Genomic DNA, 26,360 nt, shown 5'->3' with positions numbered 1-26,360 from the left:
GTAAACTTATTGCAGAGAATTTAGTAAACAGCTTGCATAGAAAAGATTTTCTGTGAACAAATTGAAAATAACTAAAAATGTCTTAAAATGCTACAGATCGTATTGAAAGGCTGAATTCCAGCAGTTATCCAACCTGTAGATTTGAGATGATTCTTCTAAAAACTAAGGGACTTTAAGCAGTCATAGAATCTGATCCACCTGATATAACATCTAAGCAAGAAGTAAAGAATTGTGGTTGTTGTGTTAAGTCTACTTTGATAAGTGAATTAAGGGTTAACAAGTTGTTGGTGATACCTTATTGAACTAAATACATTTTTTAAAATTTATTTATTTTAACATGATTTGTATACCGTATATTCGGTTTTGCCATCATAACGGTTTACATTAGGAGAATAACATTAGAATTTTAACAAATACAATTTAAAGATAAAATTGGGTAGCATTGGGGGGTAATAGAGGGTTAGATTATATAGGAAAAAGTTCTTAGATGTCTGTTGTAGAGTTTGTGGTTTTATTAGTCCATCATAGGTTGATATATATAGTTTTGGTGTTTTCTGGATCTAGGTTACACTTTTTTTTTTTTTTATTAGTGGTTTGATGATTGCAGATTTTAGGCATTCAGGATATATCCCTTCAGTGAGGGAGAGGTTTAATATGTCCGTTAATGATTTTATTGTTGAGATATCAAGTAGTTTAATTGTTTGTATGGGGATGCTGTCAATGGGGTGGTTTGCTGGGCTCATTTTTCTGATTATTCTTTGGATTTCAAGAGTTGAGTCAAAGTCAAAATCATTCCAGGTTGTTGTTATTTCCAGAGGTGATATGGGAAATTGGATGTGTGAAGTGTTGTCGATGTTAGAGTTGTTTAAAAGTTTTCTGATTTTTTTTTCAGTAAAGTATTCTGCAAAGTTGTTGCTTTGACATGTGTTTGGAGGTGTTCTTGTTTCATTAGGTGATTTGATGAGGTTTTTTTACTATGGTGAAAAGCATTCTAGGGTCTGTTGATACATCTGTGACAAGATTTCCAGAGTTATCCTCTCTTCATCAGGCCAGTGAAGAAATAGAGCAGTTACACTGGGTCAATAAGGCTGTCTGCTTGTGTGTTAGTAAAGGACGAGGGAGGGGAAGAATGCCAGAAGTGATGAGACAGTTAAAGTTTGCAGTTGAAAGGGCTTGTATTTGATAGTGGGTGAGAGAGCCAATGTTCTTAAGTCCTTTTGTGTTTGTTACAAAGTATTTGATCATCCTAATTTCAAATGTTTTCTGTTGTGTACTTCTAAAGTTCCCTTTAAGTATACCGATTGTGAAATCATTAAGGGAATGGTCTTCTTTTGAAAAGACCTCACCTCATGAACTGTCATTCTGGTCTTTCTCTATAATGTTTTTTGTTATTAAGTTTTACTCTTGTCCTTAATTTTTGGCTTGTTTCACCAATGTAGCATCCTTCATATTTTTTGCATTGGATCATGTACACAATTTTCGTAGAGCAGCATGAATGCGAATCCCTTATTTTGGATGAACGCGAATCCCTTATTTTGGATGTTTTTTCCCATGTAGGTAGTTATAGGGTCATGTGAGATCTGCTGGCACAGCTTGAATCATGGTGTCCTGCAAGGTTTTATTCTGTTTGGAGCTTACTCCTTGTAAGTTTTTATTTCAGGTTAGGTGGTTGACGGAAGGCTGAAACTGGGGGAATGGGGAATATTTAAGACCAGTGAAGGATTTTTGAGGAATGGTGTGTTCACAGCATGCTTGAAGGCAGAGGGAATGGTTGCAGTGGAAAGCGAAACATTGAGGATGTGACAGATGAGATGATTGCAGGGGGGAGAAAACTAAGTAACTGGGTGGGAATGGCATCACACCGGACAAGGAAGCAGATACAGTGTGTACTACTAATCCTGCCTGGTGATCAGCTGATTTCATAAAAAACCATCTCTTACTCTAGAATGGAAAAAGGAGGTTCTGAACAATCAGGATTCACTAAATACTCGAGCTATCAAAGGATCCCAGTTTTTATTCCAAGAGGTTTAAAAAAGATCTGCATTCCACTGGAGGGTGCGGAAGTGATCAGTCTCTGAATTACTCCAGGATGTTGTGCTGCTATCAGAAGTGACAGATGGAATGTAAATAGAGAAGAATAGGTGCACAGTAATCTGTACTTGGGATCTGTACTTGGACCTGTGCTTTTCAATATATTTATAAATGATCTGGAAAGGAATACGACAAGTGAAGTTATCAAATCTGCGGATGATACAAAATTATTCAGAGTAGTTAAATCACAAGCAGACTGTGATACATTGCAGGAGGACCTTGCGAGACTGGAAGATTAGGCAGCCAAATGGCAGATGAAATTTAATGTGGACAAGTGCAAGGTGTTGCATATAGGAAAAAATAACTCTCGCTGTAGTTACACAACAATAGGTTTCATATTAGGACCTCCACCCAGGAAAGAGATCTAGGCATCATAGTGGATAATACTTTAAAATCGTCTGTTCAGTGTGCTGCAGCAGTCAAAAAAGCAAACAATCAGAATGGTTAATAAAACGTAAAATGTCATAATGCTTCTGTACTGCTTCATGGTGAGACTGCACCTTGAATACTGTGTACAATTCTGGTCGCCGCATCTCAAAAAAGATATAGTTGCGATGGAGAAAGAACAGAGAAGGGTGACCAAAATGATAAAGGGGATGGAACAGCTCCCCTACGAGGAAAGGTTAAAGAGGTTAGGACCTTTCAGCTTGGAGAAGAGATGGCTGAGGGGGGATATGATAGAGGTCTTTAAGATCTTGAGAGGTCTTGAAAGAGTAGATGTGAATCGGTTATTTACACTTTTGAATAATAGAAGGTCTAGGGGGCATTCCATGAAGTTAGCAAGTAGCACATTTAAGACTAATCGGAGAAAATTCTTTTTCACTCAACGCACAATAAAGCTCTGGAATTTGTTGGCAGAGGATGTGGTTAGTGCAGTTAGTGTAGCTGGGTTCAAAAAAGGTTGGATAAGTTCTTGGAGGAGAAGTCCATTAACTGTTATTAATCAAGTTTACTTAGGGAATATCCACTGCTATTAATTGCATCAGTAGCATGGGATCTTCTTAGTATTTGGGTAATTGCCAGGTTCTTGTGGCCTGGTTTGGCCTCTGTTGGAAACAGGATACTGGGATTGATGGATCCTTGGTCTGACCCAGCATGGCAATTTCTTATGTTCTTATGTTAATATTGGTTTTCTCATGTTGTATTGAACAGTCCTCAACCAGCAGTACTTGGAGTTGCTTGCAATGCTTGATGTGAAACAACAGAAGATGTTTCAAAAAAACATGTCTGTCAGTACAAGTGGCTTTACCGACATCACAGCTCTTGAAGTAAGTGTGGGGGGAGGAGGTTTCTGAGGTGTTTTTTGTTTTTTTTTTTTGCACCCGTGCAATCCAGTTATCTAAACCCAAGGTCTGATTCTTCTAGTCTTACTCATTCCGGTGACTCCTTTTAATCTGTGTATTGAAAAATCATTGTGAATCAATGTTTTACAAAAGTGAAGGGTATTGTGTAAAGAAAATGATAGGGAATCCATGTTTGACAGAAAAATCAGTTTACTGTGGTATACTTTATAAAGTATGCTATCATTTGGTATGGGTTTGTTTTTTGTTTCTTCTGTAGAAAATATTGTCCTCACATGACTTAGAAATGCCATACATAACAAAAATAAAACACAAACATTACAACCATTACTCTATGTATGTTCTGCAAGCAGTGGTGAAAGCTGCCAAAATACAGCATGGCATGTTCTCCTATCTCCCCAAACATGGTTTAGATTAGATTGAGGGGGGAATGTGCTTGACTTTTCTTCTCCTGGATTTCATACATCGGAGAATGTAAAACCAAGCTTCAGTAAAGCTCCATCCTTCAGTCTAAAACAGCACTGGGTATCTCCTCCAGGAGGGCTACGCCATGTCTTTCTAGGGAGAGGATCATGTTAGCCCATTACAAAAGTAAGAATTAGTTGAAAGAAAATACTACAGCTTAGTAAATAGACTCCTTAGATTGCAAGCCCTCTGTGAACAGGGAAATACCTACAGTACTTGAATGCAATTTGCTTTGAAATGGCTGACCAATCGCAAAAGGCAGAATATAAATTTGAAAAAAAAAATTAACAAAACCACAGGATACTTGTAGTAAGTAGGTGTTTGATGGAAGCTTGTGGGACTACCAAGTTACCATCCTGATCATACCTGAGAGAAAAACCTTAGCAATCCTGAGAGTTTACATCTTTAAACGTTTATTAGCCTTAAGTATTATCTCTACCCACGTGCTTTGTATTTTTCTTTTAAATAACTCGTTGCCATTATGAAATTTAACTTAAAATTAAAAAAAAATATTTTTTTGATTACATGGCAAAAAATAAGTTTGAGCAGTATAAGCAGAAGATGAATATGTATAGATGTGGGTAGGACATTATTTTGGGGGGGAAATGGGGAGGGGGCAAGCCAAAGTGACATTTCCACAAATCGCACCCATCCCCACAGCATAATCCCCTGCCTTTAAATTGGCTATAATAGACAAAATAATAAAAAAAAAATTCCTAAGAGCCTTCTGTGCAATTAAACCGCCCCTCCCCCCAAAAAAAAAAAAACCTGGACAGCTTCATCATCTTAGTAAAATAACAATTAATTATTTGATAGCCTAATTCAATCAGTTCTTCAGTGTGGATATGAGAATGAAGACTGGAGCCTATGCATAAAGGGACAGAATCTGAATATAAACCCTCCATCTTCACATACACTTTGCATCTCGAAGTTTCCCTTATGATGGACCTTGGTGGTTTCCCTTTACAGCTCACTATTCAAAGTAAAATTTATAAATTCTGGTATCACCTCAGTAACAGCAACATAAACACCTTTCACTGCAAGAACTTTGTGAAGTAACACAAAGCTCTGCAAAAAGACACAGCACTAACTCCCTGAATTCAAACAGCAACAACCTTGCCTAGGAAAAGAAAGCAATGCAATACAGCTCCTATATGGAAAACACAACAGACTGTACTACAACAGATCCTTAAAGAAGCCTCAAGATAGCACAATACCTTACCTCGGTCATACATGCAGAACACAGACCAATCCTTACTAAATAAGAATTAAATGCCATAAAATGTAAGCAGAAACATGCAAACTGAACAAGAACTCTCAACAAGCCAGGCTCTGTATGCAGTACAAAATAAAAAAACAGAAATATCACCGTTCTTCATAAAACATCAAACAAAATCAAGACATAACAAAAACATAATAATAAAACTATATTAATAAAAAGAAAAAATATTTCAAAACAACTGATGACCAGAACATCCACAATTTTGCAAACATTAATAAAATATATCAAAACAGCATACATATCACAATACCATGCAATAATTAAAACAAATAAGGATAAAATAATTCCTCTTTCAATACATGGAAACTAGATTTTCAGATTCCCTGAGATTGTCATGGAGTAGTGGAGGGGATGGCGCGCGCACTTTCTTCTCTCTCATATTCACACTTTCTAATACACATGTTCATTCTCTCTTATACATACCCTCTCATTCTCGCACACATGTGTGCTCTCTGTCATTTTGACATGCATGCTCTCCAGGCCGGGATTTAGGAATAGGTAACTTATACAAATTTGGCACCGGAGGCAATTGTCTAGGTGCTTAAGTGTATGGATCAGCCTCCCAGTGGAAGTGGTGGAAACAAAAACAGTATCTGAATTCAAGAAAGCGAGGGATAAACACAAGGGATCTCTAAGGGAGTGATGAGAATTATAATGCTAAATGAATTGGATGGATGGGCAGACTGGATGGGCCATACGGTCTTTTTCTGCCGTTTGTGTTTCTGTCACTGCCACTGTCAAGCCTTCATGTGGGTCTGCCATTGCAATGTTTCTTGTCCTCTTAGCAGTACTAGGTCCATAGCAATAGCAGCAGCAGCAATTGGAAATTTAAAAAAAAATTCAATGTGGTATCTCCTGCAGCCTTCACGTGCTGATGGAACCTGCTGTGCCGCATCCCCTCCTGCATGGGATTTCTGTTACCTTGGAAACCAGGATGGGGGCAGGATGCCACAGGGCCTGCCAGCATGTGAGGGATGCAGGATGTCTTGAGCTGAATTTTTAAAATTTGCAATTGCTGCAGCTGCTGTGGTGCTAGCACTGCGACTTGGAGAAGGGGGCATGTCCTGAGACGGGAGGATTTGGGAAGGGGCATATTGGCCCCTCCCCTCTTCCCTCCTGATTGCCTTTGGGTGTACTCCACTGAAATCCTATCCTGAAACTCTCACACACACATATATGCATGCTGTCTCTCGCACACAGGCCCATATTTAAGATTTTGGTGCCCATAGCCAGGGTGCCATGGCAGTACCTCTTTGAAGCTGTGCCAGCACATGACTGTAAAGCAATCAGACTCCTCTCTGGCGCTTTTAATCTTGGTGCCCTAAGCAATAGCCTATGTTTCTTGTGTACATTTGGGTCCTGCATACACATGCATGCTCTCTATCATTCACTGAGGCCATGCTGTCGTCTTCTCCTGTTCATCTGGCCCCTGGTGGGATGAGGTCCACAGATGGCCCTACTGGGCCTTTCCTTTTCCTTGGACTGCTGGCACCGCTGGTTGGAAGCAGCCAGATGCAGCGGTTTCCCTCTTTGGCTGCTGCTCTGCTTTTCTCTTGGGCCATGTGGGCCCAGCTGCTGCTCCTGCTCTTCTTTGCCTGCCAGGAGGGCCTGGCCGCTGCTCTGGCTCCTCTCTTGGCTGGGCCAGCCGATGCTGCTCTCCCAAGGCCTATTTTCTTCTAGCCTGCAAGGCCCAGGCCTTCTGCTCCTTCCGGCACAGTTGGGCTGCCTTCTTCCCACCTGTGCAGACCCATGATAAACCTCTGACCCCCCCCTTGGAAGCAGGAAGGAGGAGGCCCAATAGCCACAGACCTGCTGCCAGGAAGGGTTCTGCTTCCACATCTCAGCAAGACTGCTGAAAGCAGTAGTCAGTTGCCTAGTTCTTACACTGGCCCTGCGAGTCCAATCTGATACAAAGGGGTGGCAAGCCATTTTATTGGGGGTGATGCTTGCCACCCCTAGCCACACGTAGTGACACCTATGGGCTCAGCACAAAAATATTCTCTAATCTTGTTGAATAATTTGTTGATTTGTTTCATGTAGTTATATCTTTCAGGGAATAGAATGAAGTGATTTTTTTTTTAAGAATCAAAACCATCTCTTTGTAATATTTAGTAATTTATGTACCTTTTGCATTTTAAGCTGGCAGTACTTGGAGCCTGCACCTGCTGTAACAGCTCTGGGGGGGAGCCCTGCTCCTGTGCCAGGATGTCTGCTGCAACTCGCAAACAGCTTCTCCAGCTGCGACGGGAGGTAATCTACAATTTCTGGTTTAGGTTACAGGCCACAGCAGTGGGTAGCCAAACAGAGGAGAGAATCTTCCATTATATCAGTAACAGTACTATTGGATCTCAGACAGTGATACTTCCTCTGTCTAACACCACCAGGGGTTCAGTTGCTTAAGCTTGACCGTACTATTGGGAATAAGTGAGGACTCAAAGACCTGCGTTTTTAACTCTTTATAAGCCATAAAAATTATACTGCCTGTTACCTTTTGGTCACTCATAAAACATTCCCTCCCCTCAAGCCCTCTTCCCCTTTATGTTATAATTGGAATGCCTTTTATGAATAGTCTTTTGCTGATTCTCTTCTGACCTGAAGAAGAGATTATTAGCTCCCGAAAGTTAGTCAAGCAGTTCATTGAGGCCTAGATTTATCAATTTCCTATAAATTTTGTGAAAATATCAACTGGGATAAAAAAAAATATAAGGCAGGGGGCATAAAGAGAGAGCGCTCTTTATAAGAGTCTCATAAATAAACTATTTATACCACTGTAAGAGGGGCAACTAGTAACTTGGGATGAGGTTTTGGTGGGCTAGGTTTTGGAGTGCAGTTTTACACGCACAGAGAGATGAATAGCACAGTAGACATAAGTGAAGGTTTTTATGTGATTTGGAGTGATGAAAGGTACAAAAAGATAAGATTTCTACAGTGTACTCTCAAACTAGCTTGATGCACTCTCTAGGTCAGAGCTTTCCAAACTGTGTGTCACGACACGTTAGTGTGTTGCCTGCAGTGTGCAGGTGTGTCGCGCGCCACACCTTCAACTCTGACATGAGTTTGGGGTTTTTTTCTAGCGATTCACTTTTTCTTTTTTCAGTTCGTGGGGTTTTTTTTATTATTGGGCGATTTTTGCTGTCAATCACTCTTTTTGGGCTTGGTGGGTGGGACTTGAGCCCAGCTGCTGCTGCCGATGAGGCCTGGCCACGAGGAGTACTGACTGCAAGCATCAGTGTCTGGTGATCATGGAAGGTGTTATGCACCACGGCAGGCTTGAACCCTGAAGGGAGTGAAGCATTTAACTGGCAACAATCAAAAAGAAGAAGTATATGAGTGTGGGGGCCAGACATGTGCTTGGGGTGGGGGGGGGGGAGAGATGAGTGTGTGGGGGCCAGACATGTGCTTGGGCTTGTTTTTTTTGGAAAATAGCTCTTGGAATATTTATTTTTAATATAAATGAAAGGTTTTCATGAGGTAGGTTGTGTCGTGAAACATTTTATTTATGTATATATTTAAGGAAATATACATAAATTGTCAAAATATGTTTCGTTCGTTTAACCTTTAACCTCTGGTTTGCTAGTAAACTGAATTACTGTGTCATTAAATTATGTTTGTCTAAAAAGTGTGGCACCAACATGAAAAGTTTGGAAAGCTCTGCTCTAGGTGCTGTTCGTACCTCTGACTGTGCATGTAAAACTGCACACCAAAACCTCACCCTGAGGTCAGAATGTCCCCTCTTACAGTGGTATAAAAAGTTAGCATGTGTCTCTCTTCTCCCCTCCTTTCCTTCTCCTCGCCCAAAACGGGATTTGCGATAAATCTAGTCAATAGACAGACATTGAGGCGCAGTCCACAATGTTTATTTTGAGGGAAGGAGAATGAATTGAAATTTAAACTACCTTTTTAAAACTATGTTTCTAGGAAACACTGTTGGATAAAGACAATCTTTTTTGTTTAATCATAAATGTAATTTTTTCATCCAGAGAACACTGTACTGTGCAGCAGAATGAGCCACTGGAGGCTGCTGAGTATTAATGTTGAAATGCTGCTTTTGAAGTCACTAGTTTATTACTGGGCATTCCCCTATCTGAAAATATTTGCTGTTTCCTATCCAACATAGCAAAACTGTATTTACAGACAGTCATAGCTTGTGTGATATACCCTAAAACTAATTTGAATTTTGTACAATAGTTTGAACTTGAGAAAAAGAGTAAAGAAGAAGCCTTCATAGTGGCTGATGCCTTCAGAATTGCATTTGAGCAGCAGTTGAAGAGGAGGAATGAGCAGACCCTGCGACTGAATGAAGTGGACAAGATCTGCAGGAAAGAGACAAAGCGCATGAACAACTGGAAACATCTTATGGATGATGGTGATTGTCCCTTATGCTCTTTTATTACTCATTCTCTTGTGAACATATAGGAGGATGTACCACTTGAGGTTGGAAGATGCTTTAATGGCTGTCATTGCTTCATTGATGCTGTGGTGTAATTACTATAAAGTGTGTTAAGGAAACTGGGAGATTTCAGATACCCCAGTTAGAGGATTGACTTAGTGAGTGTTAAGAGTTTGCAAAATTCAGTTCTTTTGCTGTGGACAGGGGTGTATGCTGTTTTCTGGAGAAACAATCAGCAATGTTTGATTTTTCTTATCCACCCTTGTCACACAGTTTCATACAGTGCATAAACTGTTACCCAAATTAGAAGGTTAGGAGGGAATTTTGCCCTAATAAGAATCAATTTAACTCAATAGGTGATTAATTCAGACCTTAGCAATTGCTTAATTTTAATCCTATTGCAGATCATTGACAAACAGATTGAAATAAAGTTCCTTAAATTTTTTTAAGGTATTTTAAATTGGATTAAGCATCCCTACTTAGATAACTTTAATAGCTTAACAACATTGAGATGCAGACAGCAGCCCAACAGAATGGGGCTATCTAGTCTTTTGCACCAAGTGCCACATGTATGAATATCTCTCTCTTTGTGAGAGATTGTACACATCCAGCACAAATTGCTACTAGCTCCCAGAGACCAAGTCCGATCTCTAGAGTCTGAAGGGAAGACCTGGAGGAGCTGAGGCAGACAGAGAGACCTTCAGTCTGGCAACTCCTGTGCTGCTTTAGAGGCGCAAGGTCACTTGGTGTGGTACAAAGTGATCTTGTAGCTAGGACTTACACTCCAGTTGATGTCTTCTCTCACACTGAGGATGCCTTTCTTCGGCATGTTCCCAGGAGGAAAGGGTTAGGACTGCCATTGTAGTTGGCGATTCAGTCATTAGGAATATAGGTAGATGGGTGACTAATAGGTATGAGAAACAGTTGATAACTTGTCTGTCTGGAGTGAAGGTAGCAAACGTCACACATCTCTGTAGCATTTTAGAGAGCACTGGCAAGGAGCTGGCTGTCATGGTACATTACTTCATGCCAGTGATTTTCACACCGTCGTTCAAGCCACCCTCTCAACAAAAATGGACTACTGTAACTCCCTTTTCCTAGGCCTTCCATACTCTACTATAAAACCCCTCCAAATGCTGCAGAATGCAGCAGCAAGAACCATCTCTAACGCTTGCAAATATGACCATATTACTCCCCTCCTCAAGAACTTACATTGGCTTCTAATCCCCTCTCGCATCGTATACAAAACCCTAACACTGACACACAAAGCTATACTCTCACACAACTCAAACTGGCTAGTTGATCCATTCTGCCTGGTACAATCCAAAAAATCTACCAGAGCCTCCAATAATGGAACCTTCCACGTACCCTCACTAAAAAGAGCACACCTCACTTCCACAAGGGAACGAGCCCTACCCATTGCTAGACCCACACTCTGGAATTCTCTTCCCTCCAATCTCAGACTCGAGACCCGCACCTCAAAATTCAGAGCCAACTTGAAAACTTGGCTCTTCAAACACCCTTCTCACCCCTTGCAAACATACTCAAACCATGTAAACACACCCGAACCTTCCATGCAAACCCTCCTTACACCCTTTTGTACATAGTTCTTATTGTTTCTCCAAATTGTATACTCAATGTTAATTTATTTGGCTAATCTGTTCCAGAGTAGCCTGTTTCCTAGGTACTTTCAATCTTCTTTCTCGCAGTTCCTCTCATTCCCTCCCCATCTCCCTGTTTAATGTAACTATCTTTCGATGTTCATTGTTTTGATGTAAACCAATATGATGTTCTCACTAATATCGGCATAGAAATTTAATAAATAAATAAATAAATGTGGGTACCAATGACATAGAGTTTAGGTAGGAATTGAAATCCAGAAACCTCCAGAGTTACATTCTTAGAAATGTTCCCCATTCCATATGCAGAATCCTAGAGGCAGGCTGTGCTCCAGAGTCTCAATGTGGATAGGACAATGGTGCAGGGAACAGGGATTTAGATTTATTAGGATCTGGAGAACATTTTGGGAAGGGGTAACCTATTTAACCAGGGGGGAACGTGGCTGCTGGTGCTAACATTTTAAAGAGGAGATAACATAGTAACATAGTTTATGACGGCAGATAAAGATTAACAAGGCCTGTCTAGTCTGCCTAGTAGTGATTTATGTGCATTTACCCAAAGTAGATAAAATTCCCACATGGAACCAAATTCCACTGTGTCCTCTTTAAGATTGCAAATGCCACTCCATGCAGGTTTCTCCATGTCATCCAGGAAACACAAAGCAGCCATATCACTGCATTTCTTTTTAAACAGGATTATGGGGGAAAGCCAGTAGTTGCTCAGAAGCGTGAGATTTGGAGTGAGATATCGTCAAAGGATATTGGCATGACAGGGAAGTTAGAATATCCCAATGGAGAGGTTGTGATAGACTGAAGTAGCCCAGGTAGAATTAAATAAGTAGACATGAAATTTTCCAAATTATCTGATTTAACTGCTAATAAGCAGGTTGACAATACTAATAAAAATATAAATAGTAAGCATACTCTAAATTGTATGCAAAATACCAGAAGTTTAACACCTAAGGCTAAAATTAGAATGTATGGTACTAAATGAAGATATCTACATCAAAATAGGCATCTCAGAGACCTGGTTAAAGGAGGATTACCAATGAGGGACTCTGATACCAGAGTACAATTATGTTGACATAAAAGGACAGATCAAATTGGCGGAGAGTGTAGCACTATATGTTAAACATGGGATGGAGTCTAGCAGGATAAATATTCTGCAAGAAACACATCCAGTGTGACATTTTTATGAACAGAAATTCCTTGTGTGCTGGGGAAGAAATATAGCAGTATATGATGCCACTTTCTGCCTGGCCAGGATGAAGAATCAAGACAGTGAAATGCTAACAGAAATTAGGCAAATAAAATTGACCAGTAATAATGGGAGATTTCAGTTACCCCAGTACTGATTGGGTAATGTCTCATCAGGACATGCCAGGTTGGTGAAATTTCTAGATGCCATAAAGGTCTGCACAAGGGGTAACAGGGAGATAGCAATAATGATGAGAATGCAGTCAAACGACACAATCACTGGGGCAAGGGCATTAACTAAAACTACTGCAGAAGCATTCCAGCTTTATAAAGGGAGAGTGATAACATATTTGGGGAAAATAAAACCCTATAAGGAGTGGTTACAAAGGTTTAAACATTTGCATGAGGTGTGGATACTGTTTCAAGAAAATAAATAAGAAGTGGGGTACATTAGGTAGGAATAAGGAAGCAGGTGCATTGGGTATAAAATGCATTAAGAAGTAAGTTAAACATCAGTATAGTGAGAGATATTAAGAACCAGTTGAATTAGAGGCAGCCCATAAGTGAGTGAATCTTGTGAGATTCATGCTCAGGAAGACTTCTGTTGGGCATGTACTAGAGGTTGAGACACTGTTATGGAGTCTAGGAGAAGGCTTGGTTAAACAGCCAGGCGTTGACATAACAAGTTTCCAGGTGCATTGTTGAAGGTAACTTGTTCCGTATTTTAGGGGCAAAGTTGCTGAATGTGTGAAGCCTCATGCATATTAGTCACACTGAAGCCAATGGGAGGGAAGGCTAGAAGGGCCTGTTAGGATGATCAGAGTTCCCTCATTAGGGTGATTATCCTGCTGGACTGTAAGCAATTTTCTAATGTTTAATTCAGTTAAAATAGAGGTCATTCAAGTGGGGAAGCCAGTCTTTTTATCTAAATCCCTCTATGGATATTTTCTTTTTCCTGGTAGGTCACCTATTTGTTTACTTACAGGTGTGTTATTTGGGCATTGATTGTGAGTTAACTATGATCCCCTACCTCAAGCTGTTTTGCAGAGCTTGCATCAGTTTACCTTTGTTTACTTAAATATACTTTTGCCTGCTGATTTATGTAATTCTGTCCTGGTCAGCCTTCCTAAAAAATACATTAAATGTCTGCAGATGGTTCAAAATGCTGTAGCCGGATAATCTCAGGCTATGGCTACAGGGATAGGATTTCCCCTATTTTATATACTTTATACTGGCTTCCTGCAGTCATGATCATTTGTATAATTTTTTGTTCTGTTTGTGATTTGGGGATGGTTATCTGAAGGGTTTGAAATGTTATACTCCTTTGCATCCTTTACCACTGTCCCAAGCTGCTTTGTTAACTTTAAAACCTCCTAAAGCTGTTAGGCTTGTATATACCAGGAAGTGCACCTTCACTGTGTAGCTTCTGTTTTGAGGAACTCTTCCTTTGGAAGTTCAAGTTTGTGTGCATTAGCTTTGGTTCAGGAAACTTGTAAAGATCTTTCTTTTTATTTCTTGCTTGGTATTTCCTTGCTGGTTATTGTTTTTATGCTATTGGTTTTATTTTCTTGTTTGTTTTTGATTTATTTATGATATACCTTGTCTAGTGGGCCTTGTCATTTGGCAATTGTTTTTTTACTAAATATAATTTTAGCTAGTACAGTGAGCAGATATTGTCTGGAATGCACAGAGAAGCCATGTACGGGCAGAGCCTTTTAAAAGCAGTGGCAAAATGAACTGTAAGAACAAAGCTTTATAAGGGTAAAGACGAGGAACTGAGAACATTGTTGTGTTTTCTAATCCCCTTCCTCTCATATCATCCACTGTAATATAAAAAATGTGTTAAGTGGGAATGAAGAATATAGCTTGTGAGGTAACTATCCCCTTTTCTATCGCTTCTCCTTATCTGTGTTCCCCTGGCCAGGAATTAAGCAAGTGGTTCCTGAATTCAATTTTCAAGTCTTTAAGCCAGATCTCACTTTCAGGATGGTATATTTTGGTCTAGAATGTAGGTTGATTTGGGTTACCCTGAAAACCAGACTTGGCTGAGGGTCTAGAGCAGTGTTTCTCAAATCTCTCTTCTGGAGGCCCACTTAACCAGTTGGGTTTTCAGGATTTCCATAATGAATATACATGAGAAATGTACATATGTTGGAGGCCTAGTGTATGCAAATCTGTCATTCATATTTATTATGGCAATCCTGCAAACCAGGCTGGGTTAGGTGTGCCTCCAGGAGCGGGTTGGGAAACACTGGTTTAGAGCAGTGCTTCTCAACCGGTGTGTCGCCAAGCAGTGGCAGGTATGTCGTGTGCCACCGGTCTCCCGCTGCTCTTCCCTCACCAAGAAGCAGGCTATCTTCCACTGCTGCAGTTGCCGTCCGGGCTATCAGCACGTTTAAGCCCGGATGGGAACGGCAGCAGTGTTAGTGGAGGGGGCCTTTTCTTTTTCCCATACCTGCCCCCAACCCTGGCCCGGAACAGGAAGTGATGTGCAGTGGGGTGCACGGGAAGAAGAAAGAGCCAAGCTGCACGAAAAAGTAGCGTCTGCAGCAGCGGCCCCAAGCAGTAGCGTTGCCCGAAGCAAAATCAGAAGCAGCAAGAAATCGGCACAGGAGACAGAATTAGCCTTCCATGGCCGATGGGATTCTTTTTTCTTGGCCTGCGGGGGCTGGAGGAGGAGGCTGCTGCAGCTACTATTTGTGCTCGGGGGGGGGGGGCAGGAAATGAGAGAGAGAAAGCCAGTCAGCCTGTCTGTAAGTGAGAGCATGTATGTGTGATTGAGAGTGTGCATGTGTAACTGTAACTGAGAGCCTGTGTATAAGTGAGAGCATTTGATTGAGATCTATGTAAAGTATGCGAGAGAGCATGTGTGTGATTGAGAGAAACTGGACAGAGGTGATGTGTGTGTGTGTATATAGGAGAGACAATAGAAGTGACTGGTCAGGGAGATGACTGAAGTGTGTGTGTGTGAGAGAAAGTGATTATGGGAATGAAGCCTGTGCATGTGCAGAGAACTAGCATAGGAGTGAGAAACGGATGGGAGTGAGCCTGTATATGTAAGATAGAACATGGAAGTGGGAAGCCTGTGCGTGTGTGTGCATGAGAGAGAGACAGTTTGGGAAGGTGACTGGTGTGTGTGTATGTGTAAGAGAGAGACTGGTCAGGAGATGATTGGTGTGTGAGAGACAGAAACTGGTATGTGAGCATGACTGGTATATGTGTGTGTGAGAGAGAAAGAAAGTGATTATGGGAATGAGAAGCCTGTGCATGTGGAGAGAGCTAGCATAGGAGTGAGAAATGGGAGTGAGAAGCCTGTATATGTAAGATAGAACATGGAAGTGGGAAGCCTGTGTGTGTGTGCGCATGAGAGAGAGACTGGTCGGGAAGGTGACTGGTGTGTATGTAAGAGAGAGACTGGTCGGGAGATGATTGGTGTGTGAGAGACAGAAACTTGTCATGGGGGTGTAACTGGTATGTGTGTGTGTGTGTGTGTGAGACTGGTCGTGGGCACTAAGGAAGAGGACCATGAGTACAAATCTTCAGCCACTACTGCTTCTGGTGTGTGCTACTGGCCTGCATGGAAGAGGAGTAGGGAGAGCTGCTGGAGGGGGTTAGTAAAGGTGGCTTTTTAAGTTTATTTTTCTTGATTGACTGCCATTTTAATTACTGAATATGATGTGATGTGTCTGCTGTTTTGAAATATTTTATTGCTGTTTGGAGAATTTTAAATAATTTTGCTTAGTTTTTAATTGTTGGAATATATTTTTTGTAAGGTGAGTTGTACGAGTAATGTCATAATTCTGCTTTACATCCATAATTGTGGGTCAGGGGGGTTCCTGTGGATGCAAACTACTTTTACATTTAGCCCTATGATGGTCATGTGTTCAGTGTGACACGCATGTGAGAACCATCCGTCAGGTGTGTCCCAACAGAAAAAAGGTTGAGAACCACTGGTTTAGAGGACTGACTTTGAGAGCCACTTAATTAGTTATAGCTTAAGAAAAATTATGCCAGGGATACACATGACCGGCGCATGGACACCATTCTGAAACAAGCCTTTGAGGTGGCAGCCATGTCCCTACGAATTGCGACCTGCTGCACCGTGGTGACACGTTCCTGTTTATCACAGGCTAGGAACAACACCCCGGGAGAGGAAATGGAATCAGCTCTCTCGTTCCTCACTGATGCAGCCTCCGACCTAGTCCGGTACAGCAGCCAAGGGAGTGTCATCCTCAGTGGCAGCCAGGAGACAGCTCTGGCTACGTAATTGGTCGGCCGACGACTCCTCCAAGACACGCCTCACGAGAATGCCCTTCAAGGGATCCCTCCTGTTCGGCAGAGACCTTGAGAAACTGGCCAATAAATGGGGCGCCTCTCCATTACCCTGTCTACCAGAAGACCGGTCAAGGAGGAACCAGCGCCCCTTTCCTAGACCATCCAGAGGTAGAACCTCTCAGCGCTTCAACCCTTACAGGACTCGCTACCAAGCACCTCGTTCGCAGGCCAGGAACCAGTCCTTTCGGCCTAAGCATAACAAGAGGGGAACCGGCTCGGGTTCGGGTCCCGGCCGTACCCCACAATGACAATCAGCCGACCCATCCGGGGGTAGCGGCCATAGGGGGCAGGCTATCCCTCTTCTACCGCAGGTGGGTCGAGATTACCTCAGATCAGTGGGTCCTCGCCATCATCCGAGAAGGGTATTACCTGGATTTTCTTCGTCTTCCGCCGGACAAGTTTGTGGAATCTCCTTGTTCGCCCATCAAGAGGACGGCCCTAGAAGTTACTTTGCGGAGGCTCCTATCCCTAAAGGCCATAATCCCAGTGCCTGCAAGGGAGATGAATTCTGGGCATTATTCCATTTATTTCATCATGCCCAAGAAGGAGGGCACTTTCCGGCCCGTCCTGGACCTCAAGTCAGTCAACTGTTACCTACGGGTCCCCAGCTTTCGCATGGAAACTCTGCGGTCTGTCAAAAATTCATTGCAGCCAGGGGAGTTTCTCACATCCCTAGATCTGTCGGAAGCCTACCTGCATATCCCAATCCATCGGGATCATCAGCGCTATTTACGCTTCAAGGTCCTGGACCAGCACTTCCAGTTCCAAGCTTTACCCTTCGAGTTAGCCACCGCGCCGCAGACCTTTACCAAGGTCATAGTAGTAGTAGCAGCAGCGTCCCTCAGGAAGGAGAGGGAATCCTCGTCCATCCCTACCTGGACGATTGGCTGATCCGGGCGAAGTCACCGGAGGAGAGCCACCAGGCAACCAACAGAGTTATAGCTCTTCTGGAAAGCCTAGGATGTGTTGTAAACTTGAACAAGAGTTCCCTACAGCCTTCTCAGTCGCTGGAATACCTAGGAGTCCGGTTCGACACCCAGGAAGACAAGGTCAGTCTGACCTCCAAGAGGAGATCAAAGCTCCAGATTCGTCTGCTAGCCCTGCCACACACCCAGACGTTTCACGTTTCCTGAAAGGAGTCAAACACATTCGCCTGCCACTGAAGTGGCCGGTGCCCCTATGGAACCTCAACCTAGTTTTGGAATTTCTAGCGGGACCCGCCTTCAGGCCCCTTTGAGGCCTGTCCCTCCGTTTGTTAACCTTGAAGATGGTGTTCCTGCTGGCCGTATGCTCAGCACGCCGCATCTCAGAGCTACAAGTGCTGTCCTGCCGTGATCCGTTTCTCAGAATCACTCCGGAGGCTATCCATCTTCGCACGGTTCCTTCCTTCTTACCCAAAGTAGTCTCACACTTCCACCTCAACCAAACCATATCCTTGCCTACCACGGAAGGTTTGAAGAAGTCGGAAGAAGGTCGATTATTACGCCATCTCGACATCGGTAGGCTGCTGTCCAGATACCTGGAAATGTCAGAAGCAGTACGAAAGACGGACCACCTGTTCGTCCTTCACAGCGGGAAGAAGCAAAGGGAAGCGGTCTCAAGGGCAACCATCACCCGCTGGATCAAAGAAGTTATCAAGGCAGCCTATGTAGAAGCGGGGAAACCGCCACCTCTACATGTCAAGGCTCACTCTACCAGAGCGCAAGCGGCCTCTTGGGCAGAAACTAGATTGCTGTCACCTGCAGAGATATGTAAAGCAGCGATGTGGTCCTCCCTCCATACCTTCTCCAGATTCTACCGTCTGGACGTACAGGCCAGGGAGGACACTGCATTTGCGAGGGCAATCCTGAATGGACCTCGGGCAGCCTCCCGCCCAGTCCGGGAATAGCTTTTGTACATCCCACTTGTTTTGAGTCCATCTGCTACACGCTAGGAAATGTAGAGATTACTTACCTGATAATCTCGTTTTCCTTAGTGTATGCAGATGGACTCAGCATCCCCCCCTGGCTGCCGGTAGACATGGGGATTCGCCGATTCACGGTAAGTCATGTTTCCTTATATAGGGCATCCACCCTGCCGGGTGTCAACGCCTTCCGGTTGAGAACACTGGCGGTCTCCAGCTACTATCAATTGGTCAGGGTAATCCTGTTCATTTAATCGATCGGTCAGTTACACATATATCCATACAGCTTTTGCAAGGAAGATTACTGAATTGCTGCACTTCCTATGGGGGTATATGTACCCGTGCTGACGTCAGATCAGTCTCCAACTGCTAGCACGAGCACGCTACACCCACTTGTTTTGAGTCCATCTGCATACACTAAGGAAAACGAGATTATCAGGTAAGTAATCTCTACATTTATTTATATATACCGACATTCGAACTTGTATATCACATCGGTTTACAATGAACAAAGAGTTGCTTACAAAGGCATCTTTACAGAATTTCTTAAATATCTTGAACACAGCTTAATTGAGAATTAGAGTAGTGGTAAAGTCTTTAAACATTACAAATATTTTTATTTAGTCTTTTTCATCATTTATTTTACCTCCCTAGCATGTCCTGATGACACCCATTCAGTATTCTTTATACTTTATGTTCTGCTTCATTGCCAAAAAATTGTTGGGATCATTGAAATCTCCTATTATTATTATGTAGCCAAATTTGTAGCTTCCTTAATTTCTGCTGCATTTCATCATTGGTATGTTTGTTCTTGCCAGACAGATGGTAGTATCCAGCCACCCGTATACACTTCCCCCATCACATTTGAAATTTCTAGTCCACTATGCATTTGCTCTCTTGTAGAATCTTCATCCTTGACTCTATGCCATCCTTAACATGAAGCATCCCCCTATCTACATTACCATAGTCAATTTGATCCATCCTATCATTGCAATATAATTTGTATCCTGTATCACACTGTCCCTTCTTTCTCCAGGTCTCTGAGATGCCATGTTTATTTAGTGCCATACATTATAACTCTTCCATCTTAGTTTATAGACTGTGAACTGGTGCCATGCGTGCCCTTTAAATCATAGAACCTCCTTTGATGTTACACTGTTTATATGCATGCCTTTCTAACATTTTGGCATCTTATCTACTAGTCTGCACAGCCATTAAAGCGCCTAACCTTGATAACTTGTAACCAGAATGCCTTTTTATGTGCAGTTACCTAATTCTAAAAGTTTTCCGTGAAACATTTTTACACTGATGTGAATATCACCTAGTGAGTCCCTCCTTACGTAGCCCCTCCAGCCAAACATGTTGGGGGACTGTACCTTGTATGAAGCTTTATAAATAAACTGTTTATTTGAACATTGGAAACCAAATATCTATGAAGCACTTCTTTTTCAACCTTAAACAGTTTTACCTACTGTCACACATCCTCCTTTTGCTTTGATTTCATTTAACATCACATTTCTGTTTCCAGGGCCACTTTTATCAAAGGCAAATAAGAAAAGCCTGGGGCAGAGGTTGATGGGCATGCTAATATCTTCTGCTGACTGTAGGAAGCTAGAAGCTCTGGATGATCCTCAAGAAATCCTCCGGATTCTAATAGATCTGGTTTGTAATCTGCATCTTATTTTCTGTGTTTGCGTCCTTTGGATACTGATGGAGCTGGTTTGCATTCTATGTTGTGCTTTCCTTTGCTCGTGCCAGTGGTGTTTTCAGTTCTGAGAGGTAAAGTTACACATTGAGGTGCCTCTTTTTTTTTTTTTTTTTTTTTTTTTTCTGCTTCTCAGTTGAATGACAAAGAGGAGGCTCTCGCTCATCAAAGAAAGGTGAGCTACATGCTGGCTCGCAGCATAGAGGAAAACAGTGAAGCTGCAAAATCACGTGAGGAGGCGGGTGTCTCGGGAAATCACTTGGGCAGAACCCTGGCACTGAAGGATTCAGCTGAATGCACAAGCCTGTGCCACCAGGATACCGGCTCTCAGGACTCTCTGTGCTCAGCCCACACTAGCAGTTCACAAAACTCTAGCACGGCGCTTGACATCCTCCATTCCTTGCCATCAAAGTCTGCATTTTATGATGAAACTCATACCCAAGGAACAGCTGAAACTCTCACGGAGACCTCTGCAAATCACAAATGTTGAAAACAAGCAGAACAGTTTAGTGCTGAAGGTGAATGAAAACTGGACATCTCAGACTGTTTAGTCGTCATAACTGAAAACAAAATGTAGATATACTGTGATATGTTCCTTGACTGAACTTTGTAAATAGTTGAGGCCAGTGCAGATATTGATCTAAACAGAGAGAGATTTTCCTATAGAGCATATTGCAACCTACTGTTTAAGAACAGAAATGTCACTCAGGAGATGGATGTAGTTCAGGAAAAAAGAGAAAATCAATTGCTAACAGCTGATTGTGTTTGAGCAGTGGCCTGATACCTGATGTAACTCTTCACTATTCAAGAACTAATTATTTTGGTGAAAAATAAATTTACCTGTGACGTGCTCCCTGTAACCTTTGCACTGATTGTAATGCAGTTTGTGATGTACAAGGATTATGTCTAATCCAATACTTGTCAACATGACAAACTCAAGTCATCACAAGAATGCCTGGCAAGTCCTCCCTAGAAATTAAATGTAATTGTTTGCATGATTTGACAAAGGTGGGTTGGTGATTAAAATTTAACTACAACGTGATGGAAGCTAAAAAGCCTATCCAAAACAAAACTTATCACACAATATCAAAAGAATGGTTTAAATCCTAAGAAACTTCTAGTATCATATGTGTATAACAGCCATCATATTTGGCCAAAGCACTATCGGTTTAATCATAAACTAGAATCCCTATGATGTGTGGTTTTATTTTTTTTACTTATTTTTTTGCATCTAAAACATGCATTTTTGTGGCTGAGTCAAAAGATGTCTTTCAAAAACTAAGCCAAATGTCCACCAGCTGTGATACTTGTGTAAAAAATAATAATGCAAGTGTCCATGTCACAAACTGAAGGCTTCTTAGAGTGCTTATCCCCTTGTTTACAGATAAACAGACTCTGTACTCAGTCAGGTAAGAAGCATTTATTTGTATACAAAATGAGCCAGAGTACTGGGACAGGCCTGACAGTTACTGTTGGAGCACCTTCAGTTTTCTGCCTGCACATTAGCTGCTTATATAGAGAATTTTTCTTTATTTACCAGTTTCCTCTTATCTCAGCATCATGACAGTTGGTTCTGTTCCTTTTCATCTTAGCCTAGTCCACTATTGTTGCGCCCAACATTATACTTTTCTGTTCCCACAGGCTATCTCCCTTCTATCTGAGTTTGAGCTCCACCTGATGTCAGCGGTTTCAGCATCATGAGTCTCTTGTCATACATCCCTTCTGTCTGGTTATCAGATCTCCTTGGTTCATGGGCATCACATGGTATCTAAAACTCGATAAATAAATAAAATATATCTGCTAGAGCTGCTTCTTGCTCTGCAGGTATACAAACCCCCCAGCATAGATGTACTTAAGCATAAAAAGGTTCACTTGGAGTAAGAGAGGCTTTTCCTAATGCCGTCTTGGTACTTATTACTACCAGCATCTCAGGAGCCTCAGCTTGCCATTGGCAGTGTTTCAACAAAAACACATCGAGCTCGAGCAGCCACCTCCTTTTGACGGAAGAAACTCTGATTCTATCCAGTTGGTCCCTGAAACAGATGGCGATTATGCATATGATATACCAGAAAGTTCTTAGGATTTAATCCATTCTTTTGGTGATGTGTGATTAAATATTTAAAACATTCATAAACTGAACCTAATTTTAAATCTTTTGTTGAAGACTCCAGTTACAATAAAGATATTTCAAGCCTTTAGGATTCTATTATAAGATTTGGTTGTTTATGTTTTTATTAATGTTATGTCTTTCTAGTTTAAAATCATATCTGAATAGATGTTAACACAAAGGAATAACTTTTGGATTTTAAGTTTGCTTTCTAGTGAGTTTTTAGTGCTTGAAACAGCTATAGTGCAGTCAGGCACAGTGCAAACATCCCCACACAGCTGTGCCACCCTGCCTCAAGTTGGCTCTGGAGGAGCCTCCTCTAGCAGAGAGTAATTGCATGTGTATATGATCTTCGACAGCTCTCCTGAGACTAAGAAGGATGTGTTTTTAAATTATTGTGCAGTATTTCTTTAGTAGTGTTAGATTCTGTCCATTGGACTGAGACCATCAACTCATTTTAAATGATGAATTTCCGTTACTGCCTTGAGCCATCAAGGGGAAAAGGACTCTATCTGTTGGGTAACAGCATCAGCATGGTTCAAATTGGGGTCAGCTTGGGCCACTAAGTTTCACATCCAAGCCACAGAGCTATCCAATGAGTCAATGGCAAAATAAATCAGGAAGCAGAAGAGGCTGAAAAGGGATTCTTGTGACCACTCCCCTAATAACCTGGATTGGCTGAAGCTCAAATAAAAGATGTGGCTGGAAAAGTTGTTTCCAGTAATGAGAAGACTGCCTTGACCTTTTTTTTTATGTGAATCTTCTGTGCTTTATCGCTAGAGCTTGATTTGCCTTCCTTCAGATCCTGAAACTGGTTGGCAAGTAATTTGGACCCTGATCTGTTCCAGTGCTGCTGCTGCTGCACACTTTGGTTCCTGGACTCCACTTCAGTCCTGCACCCAGCCTCCACACGGTTCTGCTACCATCTGCTCCAGTTCTGAAACATACTTTGCTCCATCTCCACCACCATTCCTAGGACCTAGACTTGCCCCAACCTGCTACCCCACTCTTCCAGGACACAATCAGGGTGTGTTATTACCTAGGGCCAGATTCTCACCTGTGAGTACCCCTATAAGCAGGGAACCTGACAGTATCCGTCTGCCAACTTTTTTCTTTTTATTTAATTTTACTCTTGTTGGCTCTATTAAGATATCTCAGCCCGTTGAGAGTCCAGTTTTCTTTAGGACCAAAATGCTACCCAGAGCCTTATATTTATTTATTTTTTTAATGAGACCTTTTTCTATTTTCAGTGTACTGATAACTGGTGAAGGTTGGCAACTGGCAGTAGCTTTTAAAGTGTCACTACCTAATACATTCTGGAAATATAGTGCTTTAATACGTATGCTGTGCATGTTTACTCATCTACATTGAGTTTACATCAACCATAAGATAAAAAAGTTAATAAGCCATTTATTTCTTCTCCAGTCCCAACATGTAAACACCAATACAAGATAGAAGAACTTGCATGACAGGGTCTAGAAAATAACATCTGCACACATTATGTATTTCCAGGAACATTTTGTCCTGCAGCTAAGATTAGTTAGGATTGGTGTGGGATTGTAACATAAAAATAGTCATGGTTTATCTCTGTTTCTACAAGAACAATCAAACCAAGTGTTTGACTGGTTAGCGTATAATTTGCAATAAGAATTCTTCAAATGTGTTTTATTTTTTAAGACCAAAGTATCATGGTGGTTCTTGGCAAAACTGACAAAGAATCAATAAATCTGTTACTCTGTTGTATTACAACAGAATCTGAGCTCTTGAAATCAATAATCTGTAATAATTTATTTGAATCAAGATTTATTATGAAGGGGTTTGTTTTAAAGCACGATGATGGTGATTAATGTAATAAGCAAGTGAAAACAGAACCATAGGACAGTTTTGAGTTCAGTCATAGAACAGCATTTGTTTTTCTTTGCGCACTCTTCAACAGTATGTCTAGCAATACTAGCATGTCCTGTTGTGTGAAAAAAAACAAACACTCTCTTCCTTTCTTTGGTGATCATGGTATGCAGTAAACTTAGCATGTGAGCAAATATATTGTATCTTATTTTTTTGTATCTAAACAATAATAGCAAAAGTGGGAGATGAAATAGGAATGATAACTAAAATACTTTAATGGGTATTGGTGTCAATGCCAACAACAGTTAGTCAAAAACATCTATTAACGTTGTAGAAAATGCTATCTAGACTACGCATAGCAAAACTCAAATATTTACCTCAAAATGTTTTTGTCTGTATTTTTCTTGCAAATAAAAGCTATAGTCCACATATTATCATAGTTCACACAATATCACAAAGTAACCTATCATTAAAATCATCCATTATACCTGAAGACTGGAGGGTGGCCAATGTAACACCAATATTTAAAAAGGGCTCCAGGGGTGATCTGGGAAACTATAGACCAGTGAGCCTGACTTCAGTGCTGGGAAAAATAGTGGAAACTATTCTAAAGATCAAAATTGTAGACTATATAGAAAGACATGGTTTAATGGAACACAGTCAACATGGATTTACTCAAGGCAAGTCTTGCCTAACATCTGCTTCATTTTTTTTTGAAGGGGTTAATAAATGTGGATAAAGGTGAACTGGTAGAGATAGTGTATTTGGATTTTCAGAAAGCGTTTGACAAACTTCCTCATGAGAGGCTTCTAAGAAAACTAAAAAGTCATGGGATAGGAGGCGATGTCCTTTCATTGATTACAAACTGGTTAAAAGACAGGAAACAGTAGGATTAAATGGTCCATTTTCTCAGTGGAAAAGGGTAAACAGTGGAGTGCCTCAGGGATCTGTACTTGGACCAGTGCTTTTCAATATATTTATAAATGATCTGGAAAGAAATATGACGAGTGACGTTATCAAATTTGTGGATGATACAAAATTATTCAGATTAGTTAAATCACAAGCAGATTGTGATACATTAAAGGAGGACCTTGGAAGATTGGGCATCTAAATGGCAGATTAAATTTAATGTGGACAAGTGCAAGGTGTTGCATATAGGAAAAAATAACTCTTGCTGTAGTTACACAATGTTAGGTTTCATATTAGGAGCTACCACCAAGGGAAAAGATCTAGGCATCATAGTGGATAATATTTTGAAATTGTCAGCTCACTGTGCTGCAGCAGTCAAAAAAGCAAACAGAATGTTAGGAATTATTAGGAAGGGAATGGTTAATGAAATGGAAAATGTCACAATGCCTCTGAATCGCTCCATGGTAAGCCCACAACTTGAATACTGTGTACAGTTCTGGTCGCCACATTTCAAAAAAGATATAGTTGTGATGAAGAAGGTACAGAGAAAGGCAACCAAAATGATAAAGGGGATGGAACAGCTCCTCTATTAGGAAAGGTTGAAGAGGTTAGGGCTGTTCAGCTTGGAGAAGAGATGGCTGAGGGGGGGATATGTTAGAGGTCTTGAAGGAGTAGATGTGAATCGGATATTTACACTTCCGGATAATAGGAGGACTAGGGGGCATTCCATGAAGTTAGCAAGTAGCACATTTAAGACTAATCGTAGAAAATTATTTTTCACTCAATGCACAATTAAGCTCTGGAATTTGTTGCCAGAGGATGTGGTTAGTGTAGTTAGTATAGCTGTGTTCAAAAAAGGTTTGGATAAGTTCTTGGAGGAGAAGTCCATTAACTGCTATTGATCAAGTTTACTTAGGGAATAGCCACTGCTATTAATTGCATCAGTAACATGGTATCTTTTTGGTGTTTGGGTAAGTGCCAGGTTCTTGTGGCCTGGTTTGGCCTCTGTTGGAAACAGGATGCTGGGCTTGATGGACCTTTGGTCTAACCCAGCATGGCAATTTCTTATGTTCTTATGCACTTATCTTTTAAATGAAGTATACTTCAATAGCTGGATCAATTTAACCATAAGGACTGCTGCAGGGCAAAATGATGGGAAAATTATCATGCCTGCCTCTGTAACCTAACATAGACAATGTTTCAGCAGAGGC

The 26,360-nt window shown here is 41.3% G+C and overlaps 1 protein-coding gene across 2 annotated transcripts in view; it reads left to right on the top strand.

The window, feature by feature from the left end:
- CCDC125 (coiled-coil domain containing 125) overlaps positions 1-22,500 on the top strand; it is a 69,461-nt gene extending 46,961 nt beyond the window's left edge. For both annotated transcript variants that reach the window (XM_029574306.1, XM_029574317.1), the window contains exons 8-12: positions 3,244-3,359; positions 7,279-7,389; positions 9,328-9,505; positions 20,112-20,245; positions 20,425-22,500. In XM_029574306.1, coding sequence (XP_029430166.1) covers positions 3,244-3,359; positions 7,279-7,389; positions 9,328-9,505; positions 20,112-20,245; positions 20,425-20,778 — 893 coding nt within the window. In that variant the 3' untranslated portion in view covers positions 20,779-22,500. The remainder of the gene's footprint in view (positions 1-3,243; positions 3,360-7,278; positions 7,390-9,327; positions 9,506-20,111; positions 20,246-20,424) is intronic.
- The last annotated feature ends 3,860 nt before the right edge of the window (positions 22,501-26,360 follow it).

The sequence above is a fragment of the Rhinatrema bivittatum genome, chromosome 1 (genome assembly GCF_901001135.1).
Source record: "Rhinatrema bivittatum chromosome 1, aRhiBiv1.1, whole genome shotgun sequence".
NCBI lineage: Eukaryota > Metazoa > Chordata > Amphibia > Gymnophiona > Rhinatrematidae > Rhinatrema > Rhinatrema bivittatum.
The sequence above is the reverse complement of the archived record's forward strand: the minus strand, read 5'-3'. Positions and strand labels throughout refer to the sequence as shown.